The sequence below is a fragment of the Carassius auratus genome, chromosome 24 (genome assembly GCF_003368295.1).
Source record: "Carassius auratus strain Wakin chromosome 24, ASM336829v1, whole genome shotgun sequence".
Taxonomy (NCBI): Eukaryota; Metazoa; Chordata; class Actinopteri; order Cypriniformes; family Cyprinidae; genus Carassius; species Carassius auratus.
The window spans coordinates 1,637,142-1,658,516 of NC_039266.1; the positions used below are offsets into that span (position 1 = coordinate 1,637,142).

A 21,375-nucleotide genomic window follows, 5' to 3' on the forward strand; every position below is an offset into this window, starting at 1 on the left:
ACTCCAACTGTCAAAAATTCAAATCTAAACACACTGAAGCCCATTAAACTCATAGTCTATGTACTATGTACATATTGTATGTACTATTACTAACCCATTCAAACTCATCTATCATATCATATATATTCATCTATCTATCTATCTATCTATCTATCTATCTATCTATCTATCTATCTATCTATCTATCTATCTATCTATCTATCTATCTATAATCAAACTCTATCTATCTATCTATCTAACTGTTTCTATCTATCTATAATCAAACTCATCTATCTATCTATCTATCTATCTATCTATCTATCTATCTATCTATCTATCTATCTATCTATCTATCTATCTATCTATCTATCTATAATCAAACTCATCTATCTATAATCAAACTCATCTATTTATCTATCTATATTCAAACTCATCTATCTATTTATATTAAAACTAATCTATCTATCTATCTATCTATCTATCTATCTATCTATCTATCTATCTATCTATCTATCTATCTATCTATCTATCTATCTATCTATCTATAATCAAACTCTATCTATCTATCTATCTATCTAACTGTTTCTATCTATCTATAATCAAACTCATCTATCTATCTATCTATCTATCTATCTATCTATCTATCTATCTATCTATCTATCTATCTATCTATCTATCTATCTATCTATCTATCTATCTATAATCAAACTCATCTATCTATAATCAAACTCATCTATCTATCTATCTATATTCAAACTCATCTATCTATTTATATTAAAACTAATCTATCTATCTATCTATCTATCTATCTATCTATCTATCTATCTATCTATCTATCTATCTATCTATCTATCTATCTATCAAACTTCTCTATCTATATTAAAACTAATCTATCTATCTATCTATCTATCTATCTATCTATCTATCTATCTATCTATCTATCTATCTATCTATCTATCTATCTATCATCAAACTCATCTATCTATCTATCTATCTATCTATCTATCTATCTATCTATCTATCTATCTATCTATCTATCTATCTATCTATCTATCTATCTATCTATATTCAAACTCATCTATCTATCTATCTATCTATCTATCTATCTATCTATCTATCTATCTATCTATATTCAAACTCATCTATCTATCTATCTATATTCAAACTCATCTATCTATCTATCTATCTATCTATCTATCTATCTATCTATCTATCTATTCAAACTTATCTATCTATCTATCCTAACAACATGCTAGTCATGCTAAAAATCATGCTAGCAACATGCTAGTCGCATGCTAATCATGCTAAAATCATGCTAGCAACATGCTAATCATGCTAAAATCATGCTAGCAACATGCTAGTCATGCTAAAAATCATGCTAGCAACATGCTAGTCGCATGCTAATCATGCTAAAATCATGCTAGCAACATGCTAATCATGCTAAAATCATGCTAACAACATGCTAGTCACCTGCTAATCATGCTAAAATCATGCTAGCAACATGCTAATCATGCTAAAATCATGCTAGCAACATGCTAATCATGCTAAAATCATGCTAGCAACATGCTAATCATGCTAAAAACATGCTAATCATGCTAAAATCATGCTAGCAATATGCTAGTCGCATGCTAATCATGCTAAAATCATGCTAGCAACGTGCTAGTCATGCTAAAAATCATGCTAGCAACATGCTAGTCGCATGCTAATCATGCTAAAATCATGCTAGCAACATGCTAATCATGCTAAAATCATGCTAGCAACATGCTAATCATGCTAAAATCATGCTAGCAACATGCTAGTCGCATGCTAATCATGCTAAAATCATGCTAGCAACATGCTAATCATGCTAAAATCATGCTAGCAACATGCTAGTCGCATGCTAATCATGCTAAAATCATGCTAGCAACATGCTAATCATGCTAAAATCATGCTAGCAACATGCTAATCATGCTAAAATCATGCTAGCAACATGCTAGTCGCATGCTAATCATGCTAAAATCATGCTAGCAACATGCTAGTCATGCTAAAAATCATGCTAGCAACATGCTAGTCGCATGCTAATCATGCTAAAATCATGCTAGCAACATGCTAATCATGCTAAAATCATGCTAGCAACATGCTAATCATGCTAAAATCATGCTAGCAACATGCTAATCATGCTAAAATCATGCTAGCAACATGTTAGTCGCATGCTAATCATGCTAAAATCATGCTAGCAACATGCTAATCATGCTAAAATCATGCTAGCAAAATGCTAGTCGCCTGCTAATCATGCTAAAATCATGCTAGCAACATGCTAATCATGCTAAAATCATGCTAGCAACATGCTAGTCGCATGCTAATCATGCTAAAATCATGCTAGCAACATGCTAATCATGCTAAAATCATGCTAGCAACATGCTAATCATGCTAAAATCATGCTAGCAACATGCTAGTCGCATGCTAATCATGCTAAAATCATGCTAGCAACATGCTAATCATGCTAAAATAATGCTAGCAACATGCTAGTCGCATGCTAATCATGTTAAAATCATGTTAGCAACATGCTAGTCGCATGCTAGAAACATGCTAATCATGTTAACATCATGCTAGCGACATGCTAGTAACTTGCTAATCATGCTAGCGACATGCTAGTAACTTGCTAATCATGCTAACGACATGGCTAGTCACTTGCTAATTATGCTAGCGACATGCTAGATACCTTGCTAATCATGCTAAGTACATGCTTGTCACATGATAGTCACTTGCTTGTAATGCTAACAATATGTTAATCACTGTCATTTTTATACTTCTTAAACTTAAATCTTTTTAAACTTTTTAAACTTTTCACATTTTCAAACTATCTATCTACCTATATATCTATCTAACTATCTATCTATCTTCTGACTGTCTATCTATCTATCTATCTTTCTATCTATCTCTCTATCTATCTATATATCTATCTAGCTATCTATCTATCTTCTGACTGTGTCTATCTATCTATCTATCTATCTGTCTATCTGTCTATCTATCTATATATCTCAGACTGAAAACCATCAAACTTAAAACTTTTTAAACTTAAACTTTTCAATCTTTTCAAACTTTTCAAACTTTTCAAACTTTTTCAGACTTTCTGGTCAGGCTTTCTCAAGCCAACTTAAAGTTTGTCTTGACGAACTTTTTTATCTAGTTAATCCTTGTTATTACATTAAGGCTAAAATCAAATCATTTGTTTCATAATCAGTCCCAAAATTCATCATATTTACAAAACACCTGTTTTTTAAAGCTTTGTGATGACCAAGATTTAGAAGGTGACTCCCTTGAATGACCTTTGACCTGTTATACAGTATCATACTAGACCTATCATGGATGACATCAAATCTGTAACACAGTTATTAAATGATCTCAGCGTGAAAAACTGACTGAAACTTAACATAAAACAGTGTTTGGAGAGAGAAGCTCGGCCTGAAATAAATAATTAAATAACATGCGATAAATCATGAGTGTTTGTTTCTGAAAATGGAAAAATAATAATTTATTAGAAGGATATTATATTGTAAATGATGCATCTGCTGTCTCCAGGTAAATGATGTGAGTGTGTTTGCATATTGATCAGATGCTTCAGTGCTCTGAGAGTGTTTATAGTGCTGTGAGTTTAACACTTCATCACTGACACACACAACAATCTTCATCAACATGACCTTCATCATCATCTTCATCTGGACACTTTCATACTGCTTTATACTACAAGGTAAATAGTGAATATTTTGAATTAATATTAAACAAAATTGTTTTAAAATATGTCAGATAAATATTTTATGGACTTATAAATGTTTGTGTTTCAGGGTGTAAAGCTCAGATCACAGTCACTCAGACTCCTTCAGTGAAACCTGTCACACCAGGAGAAAATGTAGAGATGAGCTGTAGATTTAGTTCTGCTCCATCCTGCAGCCCACCCTGTGTGTCCTGGTACTTACAGAAACCTGGAGAAGCTCCTAAACTCCTGATTTATTTGACCAAAAGTCTCAAGTCAGGAACTCCATCTAGATTCAGTGGCAGTGGATCTAACAGTGATTTCACTCTGACCATCAGTGGAGTCCAGACTGAAGATGCTGGACATTATTACTGTCAGAGTTATCACAGCAGTGGTAGTGGTGTGTTCACACAGTGATTGTGAGTGGTACAAAAACCTGTGTCAGTCAGAGTCACAGTGACTGAACTGATGCTGCAGCTGATCAAACACTATCACTCACTACTGACACACAGAGACCAAACACAGAACTACACATGAGCTCACAACTGAGTTAGGACTCACATCAGCTCTATTAGACTCAGATCTGTCCTGGGACAGACGGGTTTGACTCAAATATTTTCAGAATCAGAGAAAACTGTGTTTGTAAATTGATATAAAATCAAACAAACGATAAATTTTTCCTCTTTTTTTATCCTTTTGTACACTACACTCATATATTATCATACAGCAACATAAAGATGTTCTTGAGCAGTTTCTCAAGTATCTTTTTCATCTCAAGTTAATAATGACATTATTAATCATTAATCTTTTCTTATAACTAATGAATCAAAAAAATATATATTGGTCACATTTGTATTAATTGTTTCCCCTTTTTAATTTTTTTTTTTTTATTCTTAATGCATTTTTAATTGTTCATGTAATTTTAATAAGTTTTGATTATCTGTAACCTCTGAAATGACCTTTGGCCCCTCACGGAGATCAGAGTGACACTGCATCGCAGCACAAGCTTCAGCAGGTTTTATATCTCTGTGAGTCTGAACTCATCACCATCTTCATCTGGATCTTCACTAGCTGCTGTTTCACAGGGGAGGAGATAAACATATCCCCGCAAACAAGCCTGCAGTGGCCCATTATGGGCCCTCTAAGGGCAAGTCTAAGGGCCCCAGCAGGCTGCCAGCGCAGAGATTTTTGCTCATTGGCAAAACATTGGCTCTTCAGCACTGACCCTACACGGGCAGCCCTCACTTAACCCCCAGGAAACCCTCACTAGGCCCACACTATTAATGTACTACAATAAATCTATTTCATTATAAATACTTTTCTTTGGGAAAACAGTTATTATACATCTGTAAAGGATGCAGTCACCATAACTAATGTCTGTATTGTCAATACAGTAGTCAAAAGAATTTCAAATGGGAAAGGATTTATTAAACACAAAATAGAAAACATTCAATTCAGGTTAAAACAGCTAATTTAACACTGTGAAAGGGACTACGTATTATCTATACAAATATAAAAATACTACAAATTAACTTAAAAATAAAAAATATGAAATGATTACATTGACCTCTGCTGGAAATGTGTTTTGATGTGCTAAAGTATTCACTGGTGACGCTCTCTCTTCTCCTGAGTCTCAGCGGACGCTGACAGCGCTCCTTTCGTTCACGTCTCTGTCTCTTGAATTCTGCATCCACATCTTTATCTCACGCTCAGCTTCAGAATCAGGAGGACTCGGCTGAAATGAGCATTTTTTAACTGTCTCTGAAAAGCATATCCGCCTGTATCAGGGATCCTCGAACCTGGCTCATTAAACTTTGATCAAACTCATCCTCCTGTGATTTTCGAATCATCCTGAAGACACTGATTAGCATGCTCAGGTTTGATTATTATTTGGTGTTGAAGAGAATTCATAAATGACATTTGCAAAAATATGCAATGAATCTATACTTCATTAAAATACCTTTTTTAAAAAAATTTTTTACCTTTTTTGCAAACCTTATTTGCAACACATCACAAAAACTCTTTAGACACCAGAGACTGATGTAGAATAAAATTAATTTTAGCATTAAACACAATTAAAATCACAAAAACAAAAACAAATCAGTTTTCATCTGTAGGTGGGCATTTTCTGTATAATGTGTTGATGATGAGAGTCGTATGAAGAAAGAAATGGACCGACTGAAGGAGGGTTTTTCCACAGCGAGAGTCACTTTGCATCAGCACAAGCTTCATCGCTCCGAGTGTTTATATCGTTCAGACTCACACACTTTATAACACACTGCTGTTTACCACGGTACAAAACCAGCAAACACAATGAATCTCTTCAGCAGCTTCATCTGGATTCTGACAGCTTTTCTTCCAGGTAACAGAAGAGAAAGATACTCATTTCTGAATCTTTATTGTTGATTTAATTTGAGGAAACACTTATAATGTTGTTATCAGCAGCATCCAGAGGAATCACTGTGACTCAGCCTGAAGTTCTGACTGTTTCTGAAGGACGAGACGTCACTATAGAGTGTAAAACTGATCCTGGAATAGCTGGCTGGGGTTTAGCTTGGTATCAGCAGAAACCTGGAGAAACTCCTAAACTCATGATTACTGGAGTAAACGATCGCTATGGTAACAGTTTCAGTCGATTCAGTGGGAATGGAGCAGGAGGTGGAACAGATTTCACTCTGAGCATCAGTGGAGTCCAGACTGAAGATGCTGGACATTATTACTGTCAGAGTTTTCATTGCAGAACAAATTCTTATGGTGGTTGTGTGGGTGATCGTGTGTTCACACAGTGATTGTGTGTCGTACAAAAACCTGTGTCAGTCAGAGTCACAGTGACTGAACTGATGCTGCAGCTGATCAAACACTATCACACACTCTACAGAGAAGAAACACAATGTTGAGCTCCATCATTCTTTTTTAAGATTATTAAATGTATTTTTATCATCTTCCGTCTGATCTTTCCCCAACCAGTTAATTCATAAGTTGTGTAAGTCTTATAAAACTATCTCTCAAACTCTAAAACTGTCTCATCAGTGCATGAGCAGAAGTGAAACTGATCCAGTTCAGAGCGTTGAACCGATCAAACAGTGAAACTGTGTTTCTGAGCTTTCATTTTCATGGATATAAAAAATATATTTATATATGTAAAGCATTTATTCAGTTTTACACTTGCTAAATGTTAATCTAACCCATTTAAACATATTAAATGTGTCTAATATTTGTGAAGTTTTGTGAAGTTTCATCGTCTATCTGCAGGTGTTTTTTCATGCTTCATTGAGTTAAGTTTCCATTTTTTTTTTTTTTTATGTGAGATAAAGCCCTAAACCAAAGAAACACCCAAAACATAAATGAAAAAAAGAACACAAAGGCATAAAGTTACAATTGTATTTTATTTATTGACTGAATTGTAACAGAATCATAACTGAATGATAAAGCAGACACACATGTTCTTGTATGAAGCACACAAAGCAGAGCAGATGCAGATGCGAGCGACTGAAGCTGGATGTGGAGAATGAAGGAGTCGCTCATGTGCTGTTAGTCTCCATGTGAGACATGAGTGAGAAGAGCAGCAGATCTACTCTGAACACTGCTGTCTCGTCACGTGTCCAGTGAGCGCAGGCTGACCGCTCCGTGTGGCCTCACAGCTCACTGAGACGCTCTCCATCCACTCCTGCTCAGAGAGAGTCAGGCTGCTGCTCCAGCTGTACAGACCGTCCTTCTCCAGGAGCCCAGCGCTGCTCTCCTGAGACCTGCTGCTCCCGTCCACCTTCCAGCTCAGGCTCCAGTCTGACGGGAAGCCCTTGCTGGCCACACACACCAGTGTCGCTGTCTTCTTTGAGGAGATCTCTGCACTGGAGGGCGGCAGGACGCTCACTTTAGGACGAGTGACGCCTGACAAACACACAACACTCACCTCAGTCAGGAACAAAGCTTTTCTCTACTTTCAGATTCATAGAAAATATATATGAACAATTAATACAGTGATGATTTTATTAGTCATTTTAGCAATATTAAACTGCAAGTCAACTGAATAAATTTTTACAAAATTGTGATCAGTAAAGCAATGAAAGTTTGGTGAAATATATTGATTTAAAGACACATTCTTTCACAGAGACACAACTTCAATGACGGTCCCTTTGATTAAAATCATTAAAGATCAGATGTGGAGAAAACAGAATAGAAAATCTTACATTTTTGATGGCAGCATGAGAAAATTGGGTACAAAATTTTAAGTTTTGGTATTTAATTTAACAAATATTAAAAATAAATTAAAGTAAAAATAATTTCCAGATTGAAAATATCTGCAGGCTTTACTTGAAAATCAGCACACTAATCTGAAAATATACGTTTAATTACGGTCAGAAATGTTCAAGTAAAATGAAAATTGTGTCATAATGACAAACTAATTTTTAACATTTAGAATTTAATTAACAAAGAAGAAAAAAGAGCTGAAGCTCTGAAAAGTCATCAAATTAAGTTGAAATAACAGAAATTATTATAGTTCAATGGATGAAAACAAAAATGCCATGACAATCAAAACCATCTTTACAATGTTAAACATTGTGTGAACTAAAAATACAAATATATATAAATATAAAAATACATAAGCATGCATAATTTCTATAGCGTAACAAAGTGTTTGTCAGTCAGTTGTTGTATTAATAATGAAATGATGATTGACTTACTGCCAACATCCAGTTTGGTGCCGCTGCCGAAAGTCCACCACAGTGATACAAACTAATAGAGCAGCTGAACAAAAACCTCCTGAACGCTTCACTAACTGAACAAACACACATCAACTGAGTCTCCAACAAACACACACTCACAGCACACATCACCTGCATTTACTTCATCTGTCTTATTACTAAAACATCAACCTCAATTATTGAAAGAAATTCACTTTTATATCAAGTGTGACGTGACTCACAATCAAACTCAGTTGATTCAGTGATTGACAGAGACACGTGTGATGATCCTCATGTCTGTAAAAACCTGCACAACATCCACGGATTTGACATCAAATTAATGAATTAACATTAATCATGTTTCTATCAAACTACAGTCGAAAATATTCTCACAGTCTCACAGGAGAAAATTAATAGTAATTGTATTTTGTGTCTGTTATTGAGCGACTGTCTCCAGGTAAATGATGTGAGTGTGTTTGCATATTGATCAGATGCTTCAGTGCTCTGAGAGTGTTTATAGTGCTGTGAGTTTAACACTTCATCACTGACACACACAACAATCTTCATCAACATGACCTTCATCATCATCTTCATCTGGACTCTCACAGCGTTTGCTCAAGGTTTGTGGAGCACAAGTTTGATATCAATTCATTTCTTCAAGTATATTGTCAAAGTTTTGAGTTGATTTTCTTCTTGTTGTGTGTTTCAGAGTGTAGAGGACAGATCAGCGTCACTCAGAGTCCCTCAACGACAGCAGCTCAACCAGGAGAAACAGTGAAGATCAGCTGTAGAACCAGCACAGATGTGTACAGGAATCTCTTTGGGACACACTTTCTTAGCTGGTACTTACAGAAACCTGGAGAAGCTCCTAAACGCCTGATTTATGAAGCAAGCAGCCTCCAGTCAGGAACTCCATCTAGATTCAGTGGCAGTGGATCTAACAGTGATTTCACTCTGACCATCAGTGGAGTCCAGACTGAAGATGCTGGACATTATTACTGTCAGAGTTTCCACTGGCCGGGTAGCACTAGGCTGTTCACACAGTGATTGTGAGTGGTACAAAAACCTGTGTCAGTCAGAGTCACAGTGACTGAACTGATGCTGCAGCTGATCATACACCGTCACTCTCTCTCTCTCACACACACACACACACACACACACACACACACACACACAGAGAGAGAGACACACACACACACACACACAGGGAGAGATTTCAAAAGTTTTCTCTTCCATCACAATCCACTAGAGCAAACATATCTGTATACAAACAAAATGGGCCTGATTTTTGTCTTATGGCACATTATTTCAGCGTGCCAGAACCGCTATTGGCAAAGATGATTGACAATTAGTTTGGATTGGAGGTATTGTTAACGTAACGTATAAAGTTATCGTAAATCTAACAAAAAGTATCTTTGCTTTGATGTAACTTGGAATAATTTGGTGATTTCAATATGAAAAATGTAGACTGCAGGTTGAGTGACAGTTAAATAATAATTTGTCTTATATCACTCCAAACCCATGCCTGTGGGGAACACAAATAGTGTTGTGGTTTAATAGTTTAGCAGTTTAGTAGAAAGTTCAAGCTTCTCATATTTTCCACACAAAGGCAGTTGATGACTCTGGATGTCAAACTCTAAACTGAAAAAAAAGCTTCATAAAAGTAGTTCACATGACTTATGACTTCTGAATCCATGTGTGAGTGGCCTATACAGAATTGAATTAGAGAAATCTTGACTTCCACTCTACATCTAGTAAAGTAGATCCATTTGTCTCAGTTAACAGAATTTTTTAGCTTGTTTGTTTGTAGCAAACAGAAATCGGACAAATCAGTTCTGATGCAACAAACTCAACTCTATTCTGGCGGTTTTGATTCATCAAAGTGACTCCAATCTTTATCAAATCCTTTCACCAAAATTATTTTTTCTAATTTTATCAGTGACCAATTTATTGACAGTCATGAGATATTCCAATTTATTCAGTTAATTCACCAGATGACTCATTCACTAAAAAGTAAATTAATCAGTAGTAACTTTTTGTTTAATAAATGTATAAAAGCAATATCACATTCACAATCATGCTGTTGGTCTGATATTCAGAAGAAGTGCTCTTGAACAGTAGGGGGGCATCCAAAACGCCCCTTTTACTGCCGCGGGTACCGCCGCTGCGGCGTTTGTAAAGTGCTTTTGCAGCTTTTGACCGCTGAGTGGCGCTTTAACTACAAGTTATCAAACAAGCGCATCAAAGCACATTTTCGCAAATAGACGTCAGTTAGTCATGCGCTAATTAGCATATTTATGACGTAAGTGCGTCGTATTGTATTGCTTCCCTATGCTCACATACTGCAGACAACAGTCAGACAACATAATGAATATTACAATGACTGAAACGCGGTCCATTAAGACTACAAAACCAGCTCTCAAACATTAATCTGCACTAATGAAATCAAAATACATATACGATAAAGTCAGTGGTTGTGTCGTGACTGATGTCGGCTATACTTGCTTGTAAAATAGAGTTAGAAGCAACAGAATATATATATATATATATATATATATATATATATATATATATATATATATATATATATATATATATATATATATATATTTGTTAGTTTTTTTGTTTTTTTACTGAAAGTGCTCTTCCTCTCTGCGTTCGCTAGACGCAGCAGATACAGAGAGAGAGGCTCGCACTGGGAAAGAGAGACCTCGCACTCGTGTGGCAGCACCAGAGAGTCTCAGAGATTAAATAATGATTGTCCAAAAAGTCGCTAGATTTGTCGCTAGTCACTTTTTTTTTTAATATAGCGACAAAGTCGCCAACTTAGCAACTCCACTGACCAGCGGACCCCGCTTCAACCGTCTCACAAGTGTTGATAGGCTATTACTCATGAGGTGTAACCAATCAGATAGCGCCGTGGGCGGGACAAGTCTGCAGAGTGGTGAATACAGCGAGGATGCGCGCCAGCCAAAGTAGCGCATTTTAAAATAAAATTGACTTTAATCAAACCATGGATCCGTGATAAGTTTTGTGATCCGTCTCGCCAATTGTGTCGTAGCTCTGATCACTTTGAGGGGGGATAAATTTATATTAGATCAAAATAAGCAGAGGCAGGCCACATTGACCAGAAAGGGAGAAATCTCACGCATCCCTCCCGGCAAATCGCACCCTGCAAATTTATATCTTGGACAAGATGATAAAAAAAAAAAAAAACAGTAATGTTATTACCGTAATGCTGGAAATACCTTTTTTTTAAAAATGTTTTTTAAAGATGTTACAATGTTATATCATAATGTTATTGTTGTTTTACTTCTTCCCTTTTAGCAATGGGAAGTTCGGTTCTTTTCCGCAAACCGGTTCTTTCAGAGAGTTCGATTTAATAAACCGGTTGAAAAAAATGGTTCACCGGTTCTTTTACGCTCTACGTAATGACGTCATTGGCAATGATGTAATGGCGTCAAGTCTATCAAACATTCAAATATATAAAGTCAGTAATCTTAACTTTAGCCAGCTTGCGCTTCATTCAAGCCTTCGGTTTGCCCACGTCAGTCTGATTCATGCTGAATCACGCTGCGCAGTATCATCAGCTCCTCGGGTCTCAAATTGGACGCGTCTGACAGAAACGGTTTATGGTTCAGTGTACTGATGATCCGAAAACCGATGCAACCGGTTCATCGGATATTGGTTTATTTTGACTCAGAGGGAGTGTCAGTCACATAAAAAAAGTTAACAGCTTAAGTCATTTGTGGATTAATGCTTATTGGAGATGTGAACCGTTTCAAATGATTCAGTTCACCAAGAAGAACCGGTTAAATCGAATGATTTGTTAGCGAATCAAACATCACTAATCCTTTTATCTCATTTTACAATTACATTCATTTTGCAATCCGTTCCTTTGTGCCACCTGGCGGTAGTTCGTGAATGATTTTAAGACGTGACTGACTTGCAGTTAGCACCGCGGTAATACCCATTTTGGTTGTCAACCGACTGTATGTGTGCTGTTGATTTATACCAATAATGGATAATATTAAAATGTGAACTCATTAAATATTTTCTTAAGTCTCGGTGAAACAGCACATTAAACCAACTTACACCTGTTCACTGCTGCAGTGTTTGCATAGAGAGTGTGTTTTACATGAGCGACACACACTTCAGTGCTCTGCATGTGTTTATAACTCTGACAAACATCAAACATGATCAACAACTGTTTCTCACTAGAACTGAACCTACAACCAACAGAAATGACTTTCATCACCATATTGATCTGGACTCTGACTGTATTATGTAGAGGTTTGTGTCTGGAAGGATTTATTGTGTTATTAACTTATTTTATGTAGTGAAGATTTATGTTCGTAAAAGTGTTTGTGATTTCTGATCTTTCTCATTTGACAGAATCTATTGGGCAGGTGACAGTGACTCAAACTCCCTCAGTGCTGCTCGCTCAAACTGGACAATCAGTCACTGTGACCTGTACATTTAACAGAGATGCAGACTGCTGTTGTAGTGGAAAGCAGTGTCTCAGCTGGTACTTACAGAAACCTGGAGAAGCTCCTAAACTCCTGATTTATGGAACAAGCAGCCTCCAGTCAGGAACTCCATCTAGATTCAGTGGCAGTGGATCTAACAGTGATTTCACTCTGAGCATCAGTGGAGTCCAGACTGAAGATGCTGGACATTATTACTGTCTGAGTTTACACTGCAGAACAGATTCTCATGGTGTTTGTGCAGGTGATGTTGTGTTCACACAGTGATTGTGAGTGGTACAAAAACCTCCATCAGTCAGAGTCACAGTGACTGAACTGATGCTGCAGCTGATCAAAGGAGGATCTGAAACAACATCTTCACACATGCATCTGAAATAAAAACATATAAATGATTCTATCATTCTTATTAATGGAGGTCAGAGGTCAAAGCATTAGTCGAGAGAAACATCTAGACACAAGTCCATCAGTGTCTCTGCAGAGTTTCTATCAGACCCAAAAACACAGACTCAGCTGTTAATATTGTTTTCATCTTCATCTTTGTAAGGAGAATGAAAATTTTTGGAAATTTGAATGATCGAATCTGTGTAGCTTTTAGAGATTATGTGATTTTATAAATCAGGACAGATTTTTATTACTATTATTATCATTATTATAGTGCCAAACAGTGTCACATGAGCTCATCAAACTGTCATCATCGTGTCTTTAACTGATAAGAACAAGACAAGAATTGTAGTTTACAGTTTTACCAGAACTTTTAGCCATTTTTGTTGAACTTATTCCTAAAACTATAAGAAAGTATACAAACCAGTATTTGATGATAAGAAGATAAAGCTGTAAACTGATGAATATGAGCAAACCTGGTCTCTCTGTTTGTCAAACTGACCCTTTCACAGAATAAAGAGTGAAACAGTGAGTGATGTTCCTCTCAGAATAGAGCAGATCTTCATCATCTTCAGAGGAGTTTGATGTTCCTGTAACACCAGAAACACTTCAAATAACCATTAAACATCAGAACAGTGAGAGATGAATGATATGTGTCTGTCACGCATGTTTATTCTTCAAAACGATTACATTAACTGTCATTTTGCATTATCGACACACTTTTTTCCTAAATAATATTGTTCAGTTGCTTTGACACAATCTTTTTGTTTAAAGCGCTATATAAATAAAGGTGAATTGACATACAGTCTTGTTTGAAATGGAAAAAGCAGAGCAGATGACTGAAAACCCCTTACAGAACAAAATATAATGCTAATATATTGCATAATACATTTCGATATATTTGGAAACTTGTGAAAAATGTTTCAATATACAGCAATGTATGTAAGGAATAATTGACGACGGGCCGTTGAATTATTAGAAAAATAATGCACACCCGCGGTGGTGATGCGGCCACAACGCAAATGATTTTTCTAATTTTCAACTGGCCGGAGTCAATTATTCTGCTTATACTACGTTTACCACACCTCAAGACATCAATCAGATGATATATTTAAAGGGATTCGTCCAGTTTTTGTACTTAAATCGCTATTGTGAGTAGGATTATTTCTTTCGTGTCTCATCCAATGCCTCTTTTGCTAGTACCAAAACATAATTTTAAAGCTAATAGTGGAGGCTTGAGCCATTGATAGCATTCTAATGCAGTTATTAATTAAGTTATTAGAAAGAGAGGTAGAGGGACAGAAACACACACACACACACACACACACACACAGAGAGAGAGAAAGAGAGAGAGAGAGACCTTGTGTGAATTAGGCTAACTGTATGGGAGGCCGTTTGAGATGAAACCCATTGAAACACTCGCGTACATGTGAAACACTATATATCTGTGAATATACAGTATATGAAAGACATGTGGTTTCATAGAATCACAGCTGTTCTCAACGATTACAATCCATCAACAGCAGCTGAAACTTTAGTGAAGGAAGGACACACTGATCAATGATGCAGTCGAACACAAATGGAAGGCGTTCAGAAGCTTTATTGAATGAACAGCAATGGCAGCACATTGAAAGACTGCTTGAGTATTGAGCTGTAAATCAGGAGACTGCTGTGAATCCTGCTGCTCTTCACTGGAGAAACATCAGCACTCGGAGCTCTTGAGGAACGAGGTCTCGTGATCAGCTCCGTCATGTGTTACTCTGCAGACGAAGCGCTCGCCGGCTTCCCAGCGTGCTTTGCTGAGGCTCAGGACGCTGCTGCGGCTGTAGCGTCCGTCCCGCTCGCTCTCTGCGCTGGTCTGAACCCCCTCGGTGACCTCTGACCCGTCCAGCGTCCAGCTCACCTGCGCCCCCTGTGGAGAGTAAGAGCTGAGCAGACAGAGCAGTGCGGCTGAGTCTCCAGAGATCTGCAGAGAAGAGGGAGGCAGCAGAGACACGGAGGGCTTCACTGCGGGACCAGCTGCAACACACACACACACACACACACACACACACACGCACACACACACACACACACACACACACACACACACACACACACACACACACAGAAACACACACACACACACACACGCACACAAGCAGAAGAAATGAAAAACTGATCAGTGGAGTTTAATTTTATAAGATACATATGAAACAATCTTCAGAATTTTGAAAAAACATTATTCAAGAAAATGTATGTTTATATTATGATGTCGCTATATGACTTAGAAAAAAAGATCAACATTTCATTATTAATGATACTTTTGAAATATTCATGCTATTCAGACTCACAATCATGAATATCAGCAAACTTGAGAGTTTAAATAGTTTAAATGATTAATTTTCTAAATGCTCTTCAAGTTCCTTGTTGTCTGATGACAAACACTTTATTGTTAAATGTGCCAAGATTTTAGACAAAATCATATCAAGAAATAATTAAATAGATTTTAAAGTACTGCTATCAATACATGTAATTGCATGTAATTAATCATAGAAATAAAAAATAACATTTAAAAAGAATTTATAATTATAAAATGTAAATAAGGATGAAATAAATTCAAAAAATACACTAATAATATTTATTTCAGAAATAGTAAGTTACAGAACATGTGAACTTTTAACTTTTAATCCCAATCTAATAAAAACACTGCCCACATGAAAAATAATCAGTATATTGTGATTTTGTCAAAAGGTATGGAAAACAAATTAATTGCAATATTAATTTTACTTTAAAAATATTATTCTTATATGACACTAACAATGAATTGTACTTTTCAATGTAATTGTAAATGTATGTTATGATGTTGTTGTTTTTAAATGATCAGCAGCAGACGCAAACTTGATTCTGAACATGTTCATTAACTACATTTCTCTTTGTCTGGTGACGACGTCTACACAATTACATTTAGTATTATCAGACTTTTTCATGGATCTAAAAACATCCTAATTTCTATATTTACCATTAATTATTGTCAAAATTATATATATCAAGAATTAACTGACTATATATCATGTCATCTAAAGATACAATATTTTTGTACTGATAATGAGTTAAATTATTCATGTAAAATGATAAATGAGATTTAAAAAAAATATGAAAAATATATACAACTTAAGTAAATGATGAAATAAATTAAATATTGCAATTATTAAAGAAACTTTACAAAAACATTTTTTTATAATAAAAGGACTAATTTAAAAAATTTTTTGCAGAAATAATCTAAAAATGAATGAAAATGAATGAATCAAATATCATATATTTTAATGACAGAATTGAAGAGACTTACCGATGGTCAGTTTAGTTCCTCCACCAAAAGTGTACCACAGTGCTTCATTCTAGTGAAAGCGTCGTACAAAAACCTCCGTCACACTCAAATAAACACAAACTCCAGCAGAGAAAGAGAGAAGAGACTCACACACTGATATCAGACTCAACAGCAGCTCTTCTCAACAGCACTCAGCAATTATTGAACTAAAGAGACTTTCACAAAAACAGCTTCATCATCTCTAAATGTCTCTTAACTAGGAATTAAATCTAAATAAATAATATAAACAGAAAGTCTCTATTATGATACATTTTCTTTACACGTCTTAATTTGGCTTCTATATAAGATTATACATAATTCTCAAAGCAATTTTAATATGTTTTGATGACCTGTGACCTCTGGAATGACCTTTGCCCTCTCATTGAGTTCACAGAGACAAACTTGATTCTCTGAATGATTCAACTCTGTCACTGAATCATCAGAAAGCCTGCAGTCTGAACCAGAGACTCACACAGAATGATAAATAAATGATTTCCAGATTTTTAAAGTAGTGAAACACTCATCATTGGATCATGAGACTTAAAAACATTTAAAGGCCACAAAAACAGGAACTGTTTCCATGTGTATGTCATGTCTGTTTTCCTCCAGGAGGGTTTTTCCACACACACAGAGTCACTTTGCATCAGCACAAGCTTCATCGCTCCGAGTGTTTATAGCGTTCAGACTCACACACTTTATAACACACTGCTGTTTACCACGGTACAAAACCAGCAAACACAATGAATCTCTTCAGCAGCTTCATCTGGATTCTGACAGCTTTTCTTCCAGGTAACAGAAGAGAAAGATGCTCATTTCTGACTCTTTATTGTTGATTTAATTTGATTAACTCATATAATGTTGTTGTCAGCAGCATCCAGAGGAATCACTGTGACTCAGCCTGAAGTTCTGACTGTTTCTGAAGGACGAGACGTCACTATAGCGTGTAAAACTGATCCTGGAATATATGGCGATGCTTTAGCTTGGTATCAGCAGAAACCTGGAGAAGCCACCAAACTCATCATTAAAAAAATAAATGAACTCTATGATAAGAGTTTCAGACGATTCAGTGGGAATGGAGTACGAGATGGGACTGATTTCAGTCTGACCATCAGAGGAGTCCAGACTGAAGATGCCGGACATTATTACTGTATGGGTTTTAACTGCAGACAAAATTCTGTTGGTGATTGTGTGGGTGGTGATGTGTTCACACAGTGATTGTGAGTGGTACAAAAACCTGTGTCAGTCAGAGTCACAGTGACTGAACTGATGCTGCAGCTGATCAAACACTATCACTCACTACTGACACACAGAGACCAAACACAGAACTACACATGAGCTCACAACTGAGTTAGGACTCACATCAGCTCTATTAGACTCAGATCTGTCCTGGGACAGACGGGTTTGACTCAGTTATGCTCAGAAGTGATATAAAATCAAACAAAAAAGAATGGTGCCATATTTCTCCGTTCCAGTGTTGTAGTTTTTGTGTTTTGTTAAGAATATATTTTTTAACCCTCTTTTTGTATTACCAGGGATTTAAAGCTGTTTTATCAGATTTATAAAACACAAATACAGCTTTACCATTTCTCTCCTGAAGGCGTGCTGTGAGCGGAGCTAAATAGTCACGAGCGTACAAAGCATTTCAATTGCAATCGTCTGCAAGCTGTGACACCGACGTAAATAAAACAGGAATGGAAACTTTATTGATTAAAATTAACTATGGCCAAAAATCATATCCAGTCATAATATATTCCATCCAGAAATAACTTTCGTAACCCATATGATACGTGTTGATGCACAGACACTCTGGGGTATGTTTCCCAAAACCATCATCAGCTTACTTTGGTCACAAGCTCCACTGAACTCTATTGGCAACAACAATACTTGTTAATTGGTCTCATCTAAAGAAGCTATGGGAATCATTTTTGTGCAAAAAAACAAAAACAAACCTTTATTCAACAATTTGTCTCCTCCACATCACCATGGCACCATTATGGTATCTCGACGTATGCGTCTGCTTTGATCTGAACGTAAACTGTTTCTGTGGCAGCAGCAGCACACACATACTTTATGTTCAGGATAATGCACACTATACTTTACATCATGAGACCAAAATGATACCAGGGTTACACTGAGGAGACAAATTGTTGAACAAATTCATTATTTTTCTTTTCTTTGTGCACAAACATGATTCTCATAGCTTCTTAAAATTACAGTTGAACCACTGATGTTCCATGGATTATTTTAACAATGTTCTTGCTGTGTTTCTGAGTCTTGATCGTGGTAGGATCCTTGTTGTCTATGGTTGGTCAGAAAGCTCTCGGAGTTCATCAAAAATATCTTAATTTATGATCCTAAGATGAATAAAGATCTTATGGGTGAGGAACGACATGAGGGTGAGTAATTAATGACTGAATTTTCATTTTTCATCTCTTTAGCATGATAATCCAACTCTTTAGCAGAATAAATAAGTCAGAATGCATGAAATAGCATTAGACATCATCTTTAAACAGATATTTACCACTATTTATCAGAACATTTATTCTCATTTCATGTGGTTTCAATTGGTTGTAAATGTTTAAATGTTTAAAGTTCACTCTTATTTATAAACCATGATTTGTGCATCAATCATCATTCAGTCAGTAAGAGTGTGTCTCAGTCAGTTCCTTAGTTCACTAGTCAGTGCACTGCTCAGGGATCACATAATGCTCATGCCCAAAACATTCCCACAATGCACCATGAAAGCCAGTGTGCATCACTGCTGTCTGTTGTTGTGTCCCTTTTTCAAGTGTTTTCTTTTGCTTTGGGAGGAGTTTGTGTGTCTCTGTCCAGGAAGAAGACTGATTGGTTCCTGCAGTCTAATTAGTGACACGCTCTGCCTGGTCAGCTGACTCCTAGCTGCTTATAAAGGCCTCCTTCATCACTTCCTGCTCCAGCCTCATGTCCTGCTTTTCAATAAGAAACTCTTTCATGATACGCCTTTACCCTAGACGGGGTGTAACACTGTAGTGATGTTTCTTAACACAATACATGTGTTTAATTCATGTACAAAAACCATGAATGATCAAAATGTTGAACATTTTAATATATCCATAATCATAGTCAATCCTTAATAAACTGACAGATGATGAAACACCAGTCAACATAATTATACAAAACAAAGATTAAACAGTTTGATGTGCAGCTGCAATGATGGACAGGATGAAATGAACGAGCAATCTTCATTTAGAAGCTCATTTAAATACAGCATCAGTTCATTTGCATATTGATCAGATGCTTCAGTGCTCTGAGAGTGTTTATAGTGCTGTGAGTTTAACACTTCATCACTGACACACACAACAATCTTCATCAACATGACCTTCATCATCATCTTCATCTGGACTCTCACAGCGTTTGCTCAAGGTTTGTGGAGCACAAGTTTGATATCAATTCATTTCTTCAAGTATATTGTCAAAGTTTTGAGTTGATTTTCTTCTTGTTGTGTGTTTCAGAGTGTAGAGGACAGATCAGCGTCACTCAGAGTCCCTCAACGACAGCAGCTCAACCAGGAGAAACAGTCAAGATCAGCTGTAGAACCAGCAGAGATGTTCTACAGAGTGGTTCAGCTCATCTTTTAGCCTGGTACTTACAGAAACCTGGAGAAGCTCCTAAACTCCTGATTTATTATACAAACTACCTCCAGTCAGGAACTCCATCTAGATTCAGTGGCAGTGGATCTAACAGTGATTTCACTCTGACCATCAGTGGAGTCCAGTCTGAAGATACTGGACATTATTACTGTCAGAGTGCTCACTATATCAGTAGTAGCTGGGTGTTCACACAGTGATTGTGAGTCGTACAAAAACCTGTGTCAGTCAGAGTCACAGTGACTGAACTGATGCTGCAGCTGATCAAACACTATCACTCACTACTGACACACAGAGACCAAACACAGAACTACACATGAGCTCACAACTGAGTTAGGACTCACATCAGCTCTATTAGACTCAGATCTGTCCTGGGACAGACGGGTTTGACTCAGTTATGCTCTGATTTTGTGATAAATTGATATCAAATCAATCCAAAAACATACAAATGTTATCGCTGTTACAGTTTGGTAGTTTTTATGTTTTTATGTGTACTTACAATCATAATGATAAACTTCCTCATAAAACTATCACTCAAACTTCATAAGTGTCTCATCAGTGCATGAGCAGAAGTGAAAGTGTCTCAGTTCAGAGCGTTGAACCGATCAAACAGTGAAACTGTGAGTTTGAGCTGAAATCAGATTTGCATTGACAGCTTTAGTGATTCTGATGATCTCAGAATAGAGCAGCTCCGTCTCCAGAGACCATGTTCAAACCCCAAGAGCTTCAGTTCACATTTACTGCTAAACACAGCTGTTCTCAACTATTACAATCCATCAACAGCAGCTGAAACTTTAGTGAAGGAAGGACACACTGATCAATGATGCAGTCGAACACAAATGGAAGGCGTTCAGAAGCTTTATTGAATGAACAGCAATGGCAGCACATTGAAAGACTGCTTGAGTATTGAGCTGTAAATCAGGAGACTGCTGTGAATCCTGCTGCTCTTCACTGGAGAAACATCAGCACTCGGAGCTCTTGAGGAACGAGGTCTCGTGATCAGCTCCGTCATGTGTTACTCTGCAGACGAAGCGCTCGCCGGCTTCCCAGCGTGCTTTGCTGAGGCTCAGGACGCTGCTGCGGCTGTAGCGTCCGTCCCGCTCGCTCTCTGCGCTGGTCTGAACCCCCTCGGTGACCTCTG

At 36.7% G+C, this 21,375-nt stretch overlaps 1 long non-coding RNA gene and 6 gene segments (V, D, J or C); 5 read left to right on the top strand and 2 right to left on the bottom strand.

The window, feature by feature from the left end:
* The first annotated feature begins 3,606 nt into the window (after nt 1–3,606).
* On the top strand, nt 3,607–4,129 carry LOC113041808 (immunoglobulin kappa variable 1-8-like). The segment is given in 2 exon segments: nt 3,607–3,709; nt 3,804–4,129. Coding segments are annotated over 2 exon segments (381 nt in total).
* A 1,822-nt stretch (nt 4,130–5,951) lies between these two features.
* Nucleotides 5,952–6,650, top strand: LOC113041972 (Ig kappa chain V-III region VH-like). The segment is given in 2 exon segments: nt 5,952–6,074; nt 6,155–6,650. Coding segments are annotated over 2 exon segments (396 nt in total).
* A 531-nt stretch (nt 6,651–7,181) lies between these two features.
* On the bottom strand, nt 7,182–8,544 carry LOC113041809 (Ig lambda chain C region-like). The segment is given in 3 exon segments: nt 7,182–7,600; nt 8,395–8,446; nt 8,536–8,544. Coding segments are annotated over 3 exon segments (378 nt in total).
* Nucleotides 8,545–8,964: 420 nt separating this feature from the next.
* On the top strand, nt 8,965–9,469 carry LOC113041973 (Ig kappa chain V region 3547-like). The segment is given in 2 exon segments: nt 8,965–9,014; nt 9,104–9,469. Coding segments are annotated over 2 exon segments (387 nt in total).
* A 5,352-nt stretch (nt 9,470–14,821) lies between these two features.
* On the bottom strand, nt 14,822–16,762 carry LOC113041977 (uncharacterized). The gene is made up of 2 exons (XR_003275498.1): nt 16,591–16,762; nt 14,822–15,281 (listed from the first exon to the last, which is right to left on the bottom strand). It is a non-coding gene; the product is annotated as an uncharacterized LOC113041977 (long non-coding RNA).
* A 537-nt stretch (nt 16,763–17,299) lies between these two features.
* LOC113041810 (immunoglobulin kappa variable 1D-13-like) lies at nt 17,300–17,823 on the top strand. The segment is given in 2 exon segments: nt 17,300–17,397; nt 17,477–17,823. Coding segments are annotated over 2 exon segments (396 nt in total).
* Nucleotides 17,824–19,804: 1,981 nt separating this feature from the next.
* LOC113042729 (Ig kappa chain V region 3547-like) lies at nt 19,805–20,640 on the top strand. The segment is given in 2 exon segments: nt 19,805–20,010; nt 20,100–20,640. Coding segments are annotated over 2 exon segments (384 nt in total).
* The last annotated feature ends 735 nt before the right edge of the window (nt 20,641–21,375 follow it).